Here is a 14277-nt window from a genome sequence, read left to right on the forward strand (position 1 = left end):
TAATCAGTTGGCCAGCCAGAGGCTTGGTACATAAGGATTAGGAAAGCTAAAGAACAAAGCAAGAGAACTTGGGCAACAATGAAAAACATCTCCATACTACCAGGGTGACAGCAGAAGCTACTTGTTGAAACGCCACAAAGACAGAAGCCTGATTTTGAGAACAGCAGAACCATAAAAGGAGAATGGCATAAAATCTGGAAGAGGACGCTTGGCCTTTAACTTGATGACGAGTTTCAGTTCTTTTTTATCCCCAAGAACTAATCAAAGTTTCCTGATCATTCAATTTTTTTTTATATTTTGTGATGTTACAGTCCGAAATTTTCACTCTAAGCACATCAAATATATAGTTTTACAATTGAATAAGATAGATCGTACAAGATTTTCTGGTCCCAACATCATATCAGACAAAATTGTTCGTTTTGTCCAAAACTGGTTACAGATTCATGAGCCTCAAGAAGACTTCAGCTCCATGCCCTCCCTAAAACACCTAATTGGATACAACAAATAATTCGAAAGATCAAAAATACCCAGCACTGAATCTGAATAAAATCAGGTGTAAAATGGTATAAGTGCTCCTATCCTGCCTAAAAACAAAAACATGACCATGGTAAAACAACCAGAGAGGGACTGATCATTCCTGCTTGTCACGAGCAAGCCTGGCCCGATGTCTGAGTTCTGCTTTTTTCCATTTTATAATAAGGTGGCACAATGTGAAGAGAGTATTCACCTGAAAAACAGGAGAAAGTTTGACTTGAAGAATAAACAGCATACTTAGGTATAGAATAGAGCAAGGGGAACGGATACCAACCACAATTATAATGGCCATAAAAACAAGTGGACCTGACCAGAGGACTGAAATAAAAAGACCGTGAGGATCAAAGTAATTCTGGCTCGCAAAGCTCTTCCAGTGTTTTCCTAGAAAATTGTTCATCCTCTCAGCAAGATATACACCAGTAACTGCAGTATAAGTCAATCAGAAACTGCAGCATTAAAATAAGCAAAAGGTAATATTTTAGTTTACTTTTAAAGTGAACTAGTAATAGAACTTACTATCCTATAATAAACCAACAATTCTACAATCAACTTTCAAGAAGATGTGCAACTGTGGATAATGTATTGAAGAGGCAACCTTCTGAATGATATTGAATTTCATTTGTTGTTTTATCACAAGGAAGAGTTAGGTAATTCAAAAAATATTTTATTTTGCATCTGAGATATGACAAGTGTAGAACAAATTGGCATGATCTCAGCTATAATTTAGCCACCAATTCATTGCATGGACTGGCAACCCGTTAACCGCCAAAGGTTTTACAATACCCATGCATTAAAATAATCTCTAAACATAGAGGCATCCACAAAATCTGAATAGACACTAATCATAGGCAGCAGATTATTTGCACAAAGATGGCAACTGGGTTTCGCTTGGTTTTGCAAGCACAGAAAATGAGCACTGTAACCATTTTGTGGAATCCTATTGCTCAAAAGAAGAATTTTCTTGATTGACATGCTCTGTAACATTTGATCTTAAACAGTCCAATGAACCAAATACCCTTGCAACTGCATGTAAGCAAATGTCTTTCATGCCAATCACATACTTTGGTTGCTTTTGGCAAAATAAAACTCATGAGTATAGCAACTTGACAAAATAAATTGTTGAGTGATCAAACTCCAAAAACCTTGTTGTATGTTATACGTTAGCAATCAAGCAATCTGTGATTCATGACAACACATTAGTTAGATTATTCTAGAAAATTAAACTACTATTGAGGTAATAGGAAAAAAGAACTCACATGCTACCATGGACAGGCAGAGTTGGAAGTTGACATTTTTCCTCGAGATGATAGTTATCAGCAGCACAGATAGGTGGAACAGTAGTAAGCATATCAACCAAGGTTCCTACAGATACATCAAACTATAAGGCACAATGGCCATAAATAATCTAATAAAATAATGCTGCATATTTTATCAGTGATAACATCTTCGAAAGCAGGAAAAAGATGAAATGACATTTTGAACATAAGATGTGCACATCACTCAGAGGAACATATGGAAATATCAAGACGAATTTTTCGCTGATGACAGTCTCGGAACAGGTCCTGCATTATTATCCTAGGACTTGCGCTTGGGTGGTGAAAAAATCATTTCCCCCTCCTTACCAAATTTCAGCATGCTTCTATGCATAACATTGCAAGTGATGGAATATTTTCAATAACACAATATTAAATACAACAAACACAATGCAATTGATTTTTTTTTTTTTTAAAAAAAAAAGAATTGCTACACAATGTTAAATAGCATATTGGATAAAATCTTTAAGCATTAGGTTATATTTCAAACAATGAAACTGTCCAACATTCATATCAGTGAAAAGTGAAGCTGCTCAAGCATTTCAATGTTTAAATGGTATAAAAATACCACTTAAATGGTTCAGCACTTCATAGCCTTTTAAATGGCAGCTTTCAGCCACCATATTTGATAATGGCACTTCAAAGAGAGTAAGATGCACCTGCAAGCACAAATCCTCAATTGAGACCATTAGGGGAGACACACTTAGTAAGGATAAAACAAGGTGATTAATTCCTCTTATCTTCTCTTCCTTTCAATTATAATGGGGCTAACTAATAAATATAAGCCTGCATAAGCAATGTTATTTTCCTATTCTTCTTATGTAATACAATACATATCACCTAAATATCTTGTAAATCAATGTGTTTGAAAAATGGAAAGAGGTCCTACTCCTAGTTGGAACATTGAAAGAAGAAGAACAGCTGGCTCTCAAGCACAAAGAGAAAGGACATGTCTCATGTAACTTGAAGCGTTGATGAGCTACCGAAACACAACGAATATTTCTATTTTCTTCTTCACAGAGAAAAGAGAGGAACTGTTGACAGTTCGCCAACTTGTCATTGCTTTGCCTCAAGAGCAATTCATATGGTCATCCACAAAAGTTCACAACTCAGATTTACTTCAGATCTAAACTTCAACCAACAGCCCAATTTGAACTTTCCAGCACCGCAAAACCCTAAACCAACATCCCTTCTGTCTAAACGATTTTAACTTGATCCAATCCAAGATTTTACACCACGGCGGGATGGGGAGCGTCCCAATTGTCCCATCCCATTCCTATGAGAAAACAAGACTAGGACGGGCTCAGGACTCTAAAACCCATCTACGTAGAGAGAGAAGAAGAAAGAGGAAAGAAGGAAAGGAAGGAAAGATGAAGAAAAGAAAAAAATAAAAGAAAAAAAGAAGAAATATGAAAAAAAAGAGGAAGGGAGAAGAAAAAAAAGAAAAAGAAAAATAAAGAGAGAAATATAGAGGAAAAGAAAGAAAAGAAGAAAGAAAGAAAAATGAAAAAAATGAAAAAATGAAAAAAAGAAAAGAAAGAACAAAGGCAGAAAGATGGAGGATATCCACTGAGATGCATGACCGGGACTGTTGTTGGGATGGAACAAAACAGTGGGGCATCCCGTTCCATTAAGAAACTGGGACACCATTGTCCCACGGGATTTAAAATCTTGATCCAATCACCCTAAATCTTTAGTAAGCAACAAAACCCTTCAATATGTTTGTACTGCCATAAAATTTGCACATTGATGCAAATATACTTAATATACGACGCAGGAACCAAAGAACTATCCTTCAGATCATGTAAACTGTTTTCCACAAAAGGCTAGCTATATAATTTTTGAATAACCATATAAAGTTCTAAAATAAGAAGAAAGGTTAGTTGGGAACACCTTGTGTAACATACATCAGCAACTAGAAACCAAGCCCAATAGGCCAAGCCTATATTCAGGTTACAGTCGATCCGCCATACATCAAGCTTTGTCCATCCACTTGGCACATGTTCCACCAATATATCTTGCACAGCAGAAGCAATGCAATCATGAACAATGAGAACCCTGTCCAAGATAACTTTCAAATGAGTATTATCATTTTACAACCACAAGGTGAGGCTATCATGCAACTTAATAGTTAATTATAAGAACCATGGGTAAATATTCAGTATTAGGCTCATAAATCCAAATCGCCAATATTAATCCCTCTTTCTTTCCTGTGAATAAAGATTAAGGAAGTAAAAATTAACTATTCATCTGTAGATCCTTTTTCTGAAAAAAATCTTAAAAACACAACAGCAAGTTCATCAATTTATTTGAAAATAATAAACCAAACTATCTGTGCCCCAAGCTTTGTATCTGTCAATTCTAAACAATGTATTGTTAAGCTTCTCCATTTTGAATTTCTTTTCAACATATCTTACTTGGAGGCTGGGACTTCGAAGAGTGAAAGGAGATCCAAGATTAGTAGATATAGTATGGCATAATGCATCTTTTGACAACCTTAGCTTCATCCTTTATATCAACCACCCTCAACAATTCAACTTACAAGTTGATCACATTCCAGCATCAACCATCAAAAAATTGTATTCTTGTCACCCTCCTTTTATGCAGTCATTGATTCTAATGCCAATACATTAGTTCGCACCAAGTTCGCTGTACCGGTACCGGATGGTGTGCCGGTGCCGGACCGGTACGGTATGGTACCGATACCGTACCGACACACGGTACGCTTAGGCATACCGGTCCGATACCGGTACACAATATTTTTTTCGATTTTCAATTTTTTTTTTTTTAGATTTTTGAAGTTAATAATTGATAAATACAACCTCAATATGGCATTATATTGCATATTATTGATATATTTGGGTTCCATTTGGAGTTAAGTTGCGGTACAAAGACTCTTGATTCAAAATTTCAAACATATATTTATTTACATTATATTTCAACTATGTCATCTTAAAACTAAAAAAAATATATAAAATACACATTAAAATATATCTAAATATTTAAGTACAAAGCGCAATAATTGATATACGAACCTTAAGATGTACTCTGCATTTAATTTTTTATCGAGTGTCTGTGATGCTCGTAGATTTCTGGATCATCAACATAGTCTGAAGGGATATCAGTCCAACCCTCTAGCCAAGCTGCACCGTACTCTCGAATATTCATCATCCCATAAGGCATCCTCTCTGGATTGTAAGACATCTCAGACCTCTCACTAAAATTCTGACTCTGAGAAGTATCCTCGAGATGATGGTACGGTTGTGGAGGAGCCCATCCAAATATACCAGTAGCAAAATCTGATCCGTAAGATGCTCCAAACTGCATAGGGTAGTAACCACTAGAAGATGATGCATTGGATGCACCATATACATATGGATCATAAGATGACTGTAGATAATAAGATTCATAATGCGAGGATGATCCAGATACATCCATAGACCCTACTCCACGTGCAAAATCGTCCGCAATATATATATATAATTAAAATATATGCAAGTATAACAAAACACGATAGTTTAATGATAATTAAAATAATTATATATAATTTTAAAATAATTTAATAATTATTTTAAAACTTATAAATTCAAAATAAATATGTTATATGCTTCAAATAATATTTTTAAATTAACTAAAATATAACACTATTTTTATATATTTTTATTTTATAATTAAATTTTTTAATTTAAATAATTAAAAAAATAATTTTTTAATTTTAAATATTTTAAAAAAATTTTGAGATTAGATTTAAGTAGCTTGAATCATTCTAAACATGATTTCCAAACTTTGATTTTTTTCCCTTAAATTTATTTTTTTTAATTTTTAAATGAATAAATAATAAAAATATTTAAAAAATATATAATTAATAAAAATTAATAATTTTGATGTCATCGTGTAGATCTTCCAAAGATCTATCACATATAATTAAATCATACCAAAATCATAAGATTTTGGCATAATTTTCTCTTATTTTTATTTTACCTCATTTTTATCCTATTTCTAACAACAAAAACAAAAAAAAAATTACTAACAAAATAACAGATTATCTTACCTCCGGCCAAAGATCAGCCTCTTCTCAAATCACTCCTCCAATTTTACGAAATTTTGCCTTCTTTTTTAATTTTTTGGAGGTTTCAACGATTAAGTTGCCCACGGCCATGGGTGTTCTCTGAGAACTCTCAAAGAACATCGAACGTCTGGTGCTTATTAAAGCACCAGGCCCTCCCCCCATATGAAGTGGGCCACGCCCATTTCTCTCCCCCTTCCCTCCCCCCAACCACGTGAAAAGGCCCCCACCTTCCCCCCTCCCACATGTGAAATGGTCCCTTGGACGGTACGGTTCGGTTCACTCCGAACCGACGGCGAACCGAACTATCCCGCCCAATTCCGGACGGTATGGACCCGAACCGCACTAAACCGGGCGGTTCAGGATCGTTTTCCGAAAAACAGGCCCGAACCGGACCGGTAAGGGACCGGTCCAGCTCGGTACGCCCCGTACCGGACGGTTCAGCCCAGTACGGCAAACCCTGGTTCGCACCATACCTGTAGTTTCAATGCCTCCCTTGATATTATCCTCCTACAAACCACTCACAGCAATCACACAAACAAGTATACTTCTGTCTGGCAATTTACCAATGAAAAATTCTTCCTGCTTTTCTAAATCCATAAGTTCAACTTCTTTGACTTTAATTTATGAAACTGATATTGCCATCATTAATACTTGGCCCTACCATCACCCCTTCTTGCTTGATGCCATAAATGTGGGATTTGAAAACATATCACTAAAGTTGAAAGGCAACTTCCCTATATCATACTTCACGCGATCCTATGAATTAAAGAATGATCACCTTGACTTCTACAAGCAATCAGAAACAATCAGCCAACATCCACAAGAAAATTGACAATTTAAGAAGTGTTAGACAATCTTAGAATCCTGATCCAGAGACAATCCCAAGTTCATATATCTCGAAGAATAGGAAATTGGTGACTTTAAAAAGTGTCAGATGATCTCAGAATCTTGATCTAGGGACAAGCTCAGTCTAGAAATGTAACCAATAAGTTCATACTTCTCCAAAAATACTTAGCATTCAGGTATTGTGTACATAAATTAGATGTTTCAGCAATGCAAATAGGATAAGAGAGATGGTGCTATTATCATATTGTACATTTTGGGTTGACATTGTATTTTTGGGCAGGGCTGCGCATGTGTATTGGTGTCAAACTTAGACCTAACAGCAGCTTTGCAACTCCATGCTTCTGGTTCAAAGAACTCCAGCTTGCAGAAGTGGAAGAGGTCAGATGCCATATTGCATTGCCTTCATTGGCTTTGATTGCATTCATGGTAAAATTTGCAGACCCTATTTCTTTTGAAAGAAGTACAATGATTGAGATGGGCACCTCCATCCCAGATAATTTCAACTATTTACAAATATGAAAGAAATCTAACTGAAACTTCTCCACTTGTTCAGGACATATGGTCAGGGTGTCAGACAATCATGATGATTTCTGCCCATCCTAGATTTTTCCATGAAACAAACCTCATGGGTGTGCATTGGCCTCCCTAACCATTTTCCTTCTGCTTTGCTACATTCCAAGCAATAAGCAAGCAATCCTTTATCTCCCCCAAATGCCATTATTTGTCAGGATATAACCAATATTTTTAGTATAATCACCTCTATTCCTATTTCTCCCTAGTAGATCATCCTGAAGAATCAAAAAACCTTTCTTCTAAAGTTTTTCATGCCTCCAAAACACCTTAGCAAAAAATAAGAGAAAATAAATCAGAAAGCTGCGTTGATTTCTGAAAATTTCTTTTGCTCATTTAATATAGCAACCTGACATGGTGCTCCAAAATGCTTTGAAGTGCTCTACAGGAAACATATGATGCTTAAACTAAAAAATGACCATGGGAGAGCATATCGTCATATCTATGAGATTTTTCAGTCCAAGACTAATAGTTGTTCCTAGTTTTTTGCTTTGAAAAAGATTATAGTGAAAAGGTTGGCAGTATCATTAGATGCCCCTCTAAGATCATTACAAGGTCCTGCAACTAGATGGAAAGGGCCTGGAAGCCTGGTCCTGATACACAAAGCAAAGAAGCCAACTGGAATAACAAAAAATATACAAATGTACATTCTCATAATAGATACAATATGATCCAGTTACAAGGCAGAAATGGGCCTACCAATCTTGGAAGAAGGAAAGAGGACTGCAATATATGCACATATACGTGATAACATATAATGCTACCTGGATCACACAAAATTTGTTCCTTGTGCAGTCCATCTAGCACTCAATGTGAGACAAGAAAAACAGGTGTTGTGTTGGCTGAAACCATGTGTAAGTAGTATATATCTAGACACACACACACACACACATCAATTAGATTTAGGGGGCCACTCTAGTTGGAGAAGACCCATGAAATAGACCGAGCAAAACAAAGTTTCTAGTTGGTTGTACTCTTTTAGCTCCACTAAGGGGTAGATTTATTGCATCGCAAATGTCTTCAACAAGTTTCTAAGGTTATCCTCAACTATGAAGATACTCACAATCCATACATTCTAGATGTGCCCATTGAAATATGGGAAGCAATACACTATTTTCACCTCCAACCTTTAGTCTTCTTAAACTTCAAAAAAATTATAGAAAAGAATTAGAGAATACATCAAAATGGAGGCAGTTGAGATTTAAAGAAAAGATTCTTTATGTCCCACAGAAAGACATAATCAAAGTTCCTTTCTTATGACTTTCATATCCTTCATCACATCAATCACTTAAATTTCCCAACTATCTTCATTGCTGGAAATCATGTTTGTATAATCACATAAATAATGCATCAAATACAATAACACCTTTAAACTATCCAAACAATATAAGAATTAAGAAAAAAAATCATATTATAGGTTACCCATTTCAGAGCTTATTATGATGAGCACTCCTATCCATAGTGGATTTCACTCTACCCTAGTTCAAAAAGTTTCACAGCCATTAACTTCCAAGATAAAATAAAAGACATTGTGGTTGATTAAATATAAACTATGATAAGCCAACTCAAAATATTTTTGAAGAAGCCTTAGCCAAATCCAAAAGAAAGAAAACCAAAGAATTCTATCAATTGAGGATGAAAGCAAGAGAAATTAAAAGAAATACACCTTCTTTCAGTAAACAAATTTACCCAAACTAGCTTTCTCCATGATCCATGGAACATCACTAAGACCAATAGAGAGGGAGCACCAGAAAGATGGACATGTCTGTTATAGGCATTACAACAAACCCTTAAATTTTAATCACTAAAAGAAAGTTAAAGAAAAAGCATGTGACTTCCAACAATCCCCACACGATTCAATATTTAAAATAAAAAAAAGAAAAGAAAAGAAAATACCATTTGACCCGCAAGTAAAAACAAGAAAAAACAGAATATAGCACATCAATTCCAACCATTACATTCATAACTGCAGTGAATTTATATCCTCACCAAAATGCCACAGTGTTCAACCATAAAAACCTTCTTTTCTAACAGGGGGAAAAAAGGAAAAGAAAGAGAAAGAAAGATCCCTCTCCGAAGACAATGCCTTTACAATGACAAATGCATCTCTGATACAGTCCAAAACTGTACTCTCTCATTTGTTACAATCAACTTAAGCCTCACTATTTTACCAATTTCAATTCATCCAGAGCTCTATCTCCAATATAAGAACAATAAACTGAATTTAGCTCATAGATCCAACAAAATTTTACCATTATTTTAACCATTCTGACCACAAGCTGCAAAAATCAGTAACAGATACACAGACCACACTATTTCGAGTCTTGTTTTCTGAAGCACGGGATCATAGAAGACAACTAAAGAAATTTATTTTAAGAAAAAGAGAATATAAACAAAGGTTTCTGATTAATGGGATGGATACCTTCCAATCGATGGCGTGGAAGAAACCGACGAAGTTGTCGACGGCGGGGCGGAATCCGGAGCGGAGTTCGGCGGAGAGCTTCTCGAAGAGCTCGGAGACGAGATCCGCATGATCGTTTAAGGCCACCTTCAGATCTTCCATGGCGACCGATCTGAAGTCTAAATTGCGGGTCGAGGGAGCAAATGCCAAGCAAAGAGACGAGAGAGCGTCAGAAAAGAAGTGTGTGGAATTTTCTTTCACAAATCACAAGGGCTCAGGCCGACACCCAATATAGCCAGGATTCGTGGTATATCGGATTATAGCGACCGAGATAATAGAGACCGGCACATTCTTTATCTGGCATTGATGAACACAGATATTAATAATTTTTTTAACAGAAAAAATCAGAATTATGGCACAAATTTTACAAAATCAAAAATAAAATATCACGACGTCTATAAGGCACCGCTACTATCTCCATCCAAAACACATCACCTAAATAATGAATTACATAAGAGGCAACTCAGTCCGTGGCATTATTTGCCTCCATTCATATTTTTCTTTTAAATAAATACAAATATGAATAGGATGATACCATATCCATATTTATAATATTTTTTATTCTAAATTAGATATTGAGCAAAGTTTAATAATAAAAATCAACATAAATTATAGTCTTTTAAGATAGGTATAGAATCCAATATTATGACCGTACAAGATGCCCAACTAACTAGATCAGAATCTAAATAAAATTAATAAATTTACATGGAGATCAAAAATATATTAAAACAAATATGCATATAATCTAAAAAATATTCAAGGGTTGTCTATTTTATAGAGAATTTGTAAAAAATATATAGACTAAGAATATGTTATGTGTAGTGATATTTATAAATATTTTAAATAATGAAGTTCTAAAAATATCACAAAGAAAATTTAGAATATTTCACTTAAATATAATGAAAATGATTGATTTTTTATAAAAAGAATTAATAAATTTGAACAAGTTTTAGGGAAGTATGATAAAATATAAATGTAGAGCATGAATGAATGTTGTCTCCCTAGTTGAGCATGGAGATTTATTCCAAGAACACCAGTTACATTGTTATGCCAAGAGAACCAAATTCTCAACACCTCACCGTAAGCACTGCTAAAACTATATTTTTCATGCACAATTGGAGAACTTCAATAAAAATATTGAAAAATATAATAAAGTTTCTACTGATTGTTGATTCTTTGTTCTCCATCTAATCCTACTAGCTCTGTTTATCCCAAGGAGCTGCTTGAAGAGAGATAAGCTAGTATTGTAAGGAAGCATCCAAGCCTCCTAGTAAGCTTTTCAGTAAGAGATTCTATAACTTTATAATACGAGAATAGCAAAAATCGTAAGAAATTCACATCATACTATAGATGCCGAAGTTATTAGGCCATGTTAGCAGCAAAGTTTTTGGAGTTTTTGGAAGTAAAGCTTTCAAAAAATAAATCTTTTGAAAGTAAAATTTTTATACATAATTATTTATTATTTGATAATTATATTTATAAAATATTATAGAACTTAAACATGTAATTTGGTAACTTAAATGAGCAAGTATTTTTTATATGATAAAATAACAACAAAATACATAGCTTAACATTGTATAATGGAGTATAATATAATATAATATTATATATTATTATACTTTAAAATATTATGATACATTATATTATTACTTTAATATAATGTAATATAATACTGTAATATAATATAATATAGTAAATACTATAACATAATATTTTTATAATTATAATATATATGACAAATATAATGGATTTAAGTCTAATCTAATAATCAATTATAATATAATAGATTAAATTATATTATTATAATATACCATTATTATATTATTAAATATCATTATATTAGATTTTATTATTATAATATAACAATAAATTAATAAACTATATTATCAATTTATAATATAATAATATTATTCTTATTATTATAACATAATCATATAATAAAATATAATATAATGTAATATAATCCAATATATTATCTTGCAATATAATATAATATAATATAATATAATATAATATAATATACTAATATTTTTATAATTATAATGTATATGATAAATTTAATGGATTTCAGTCTAATCTAATAATAAATTATAATATAATAGATTATATTTATATTATTATAATATATCAATATTATTGTTGGTGCAGAATTTCGTCGAAGTCGGAGTTGCTGGAGTTGAGATGACCGCGATCGCCGTCGGGACCTATAAGGAAAGTCTGAACCAGAGTTGGAGGTGCTCCGGCAAGACCCTCCGACGCTCAAGTCAGTACTCTACCTCAACAGAAATGGAGTGCTCGAGTGAAAATTTTAACAGAATTTTGAGATAGGGTTCAAAGCTTAGAGAAGAACGTATCTGGAAGTCTCTTTTTATAGACGGAGAGCATAACTGATTGACAGGATATTTGTAACCGCCTGGTAGTGGGCTGTTCAGAGCCGCGCGGAGTTTGTTACAGAGAGTAGTGGCGTCAGGGGTCGTTCAGGGCCACGTGGAGTTTGTTATGGAGAGTGGAGTGGTGTCCGTTGTCGCGACTTGCCAGAGAGTGATAGAGCCCGGAGAGTGGAGTGGTATCCGTTGTCGCGACTTGCCAGAGAGTAGTGGAGCCATGCGGAATCCGTTGCAGAGAGTGGAGCAGGGTAGTGGCCATTGTCGTGACTTGCCAGAGAGTTCGGATCTGTCGGCTGGAGCTCGGTTGGGACATCTGATGGAGCGGAATGGCTCTCTATCCCGTCGATCTAAGAGAAGCTCGGATATTTTCGAAGCTGTTGACGAGTCTACTATTGTCGGATATCTTAGGTGCTGATACTACAGGTGGGAGTCATCTGCCGTAGAAGCCCGGATGGAGACTTTCCGTCGGTGAAGTCCGGTAGGAGTCCGATTGCTAGAGAAGTCCATCTGGGATTCGCTTGATGTGGAAGCTCGTCTGAAGATTATCCGTCGGAGAAGTTCAGTTTCATGAAAAATCTGACGGAGGGTCGGCCGACGGTGGACTTTGGATGGCGTTGGGGAGGTTCGGCAGACATCGGAGGCAATCGATCGTTGTAGAAATCCAGCTGCCGGAGTCCGTCCGTTGTAGGAGCTCATCCGATATCCATCCGCTATGGAAGTTCGGATGAAGTCTGGTTCTTGTAGAAGGCTGAAGGGAGACCACTTATTGTAGAAGCTCGGTCAAAGATCGGTTGTCATGGAAACTCGGAGTAGCAACCTGACCGGTGGGTCCTGTTCCATTATAGAAGCTCGTTTGGGATCCGACTACGAAGAAGCTCGGCTGAAGTCTACCTATAATAGAAGTTCGAAAGAAATGTGTTTACAGTAGAGGCTCGAATGAAATTTGCTTACAGTAGAGATCCGGGTAGACCGCCCACTGTAGGAGTTCGGAGTAGACCGCTCGTAGTGAAAGTTCGGAGTAGACCGCTCGTAGTAGGAGTTCAGAGTAGACCGCTCATAGTATAAGTTCGGCTCTCGTAGGAGCTCGGTTGGAATTCTGAAGGCGGTCGACCGCTATAGAAACTTGGATGAAGTCTGATTACTGTAGAAATCTCGTTGTCGAAGAAGCTCGGATATTGACAAAGTCCGAAAGAAGTTCGGAGAATAGTTGATCACTATAGAAGGTCGGCTGATAGTGAGGCCCAGAGAGCCTTTGGAGTGGCTCGGTCTCTTACAAACTTCGACCGGGGGGTATTTTATACCCAACACGAGTCCCTCCACTTTCGAGTTTGGATTTCGAATGAAGAAAGTACAGAGAAATTCTCACGATCGAAGTTGCACCCCTCGATTTCCACACTCGGTGGTTGCTAGATATTTTGGCATTTGGCGCACTGGTGCTGGAGTCTTTTCAAATCAAAGCGATCTGAAAAGATTTTTTCGAAATTCTCGCTAGGGCATGGCTCTAGGTACAGCGCAATAATGATTTTGTCAGCTATCAGCCATTTTCAACAGTCTGTCATAGTGAGTGGGACACGCGGCAAGTGTAGGTCGGCCAGAGGAGATCCGTGATCATAACTGCTCTGGGCCTTTTTGCCTATTTAAACACATCCTCCTCCTTCAGGGGTTTCACTTTGCCTGAGAGAGTTCTTCAGTTTCCTCCTCTTCCCCGAGAGCTCCAGCCTGCTTTAGCATCCTTCTCGGCCTTAGGCATCCTCCGAGTCGACTTCCACCATCCTTGCCGTCTTCCTACACTCCTCGGGCCAACCTAGGTTAGTTCCGAAACTTCTTGCCATTTTTTTATTCTTTTTTCTTCGTATTTCATTCGTTTAGCTCCCTCGAGAGCTTGTTCGCTATTTTTTTCGATTTTATTTTGAGATTTTTGTGGCATCTATTTGATCCAAAATGTCTTCCGATATCTCCTCTTCTAGCGGTTCTAGGAGTTCGTCAGCTCCAGTTTCCCAAAATCCTTGTACCATAGACGGACCCGTAGTCAGGACCGAACCTCGTCTGGTCTTTGCACCGGACACCATCCCCAACTCTTTGACTCCGGATGAGCTC

At 36.1% G+C, this 14277-nt stretch overlaps 1 protein-coding gene across 1 annotated transcript; it reads right to left on the reverse strand.

Moving 5' to 3' along the window:
• Nucleotides 1-318: 318 nt before the first annotated feature.
• LOC105035785 (uncharacterized) lies at nt 319-10115 on the reverse strand. The gene is made up of 4 exons (XM_010911486.4): nt 9755-10115; nt 1791-1896; nt 809-957; nt 319-727 (listed from the first exon to the last, which is right to left on the reverse strand). Exons 1-4 carry the CDS (start codon nt 9893-9895, stop codon nt 632-634), a joined length of 492 nt encoding a protein of 163 aa, XP_010909788.1. The 5' UTR covers nt 9896-10115; the 3' UTR covers nt 319-631.
• Between the last annotated feature and the right edge of the window lie 4162 nt (nt 10116-14277).

The sequence above is a fragment of the Elaeis guineensis genome, chromosome 8, assembly GCF_000442705.2.
Source record: "Elaeis guineensis isolate ETL-2024a chromosome 8, EG11, whole genome shotgun sequence".
Lineage (NCBI taxonomy): Eukaryota > Viridiplantae > Streptophyta > Magnoliopsida > Arecales > Arecaceae > Elaeis > Elaeis guineensis.

Coding starts and splice junctions, on each gene's coding strand:
- LOC105035785 (XM_010911486.4), bottom strand. CDS start 9,895: ATGGAAGATCTGAAGGTGGCCTTAAACGATCATGCGGATCTCGTCTCC. Junction 958..1,790: donor CTGCCTGTCCATGGTAGCAT/GTGAGTTCTTTT, acceptor CTTATACTGCAG/TTACTGGTGTATATCTTGCT. Junction 728..808: donor TTATGGCCATTATAATTGTG/GTTGGTATCCGT, acceptor CCTGTTTTTCAG/GTGAATACTCTCTTCACATT.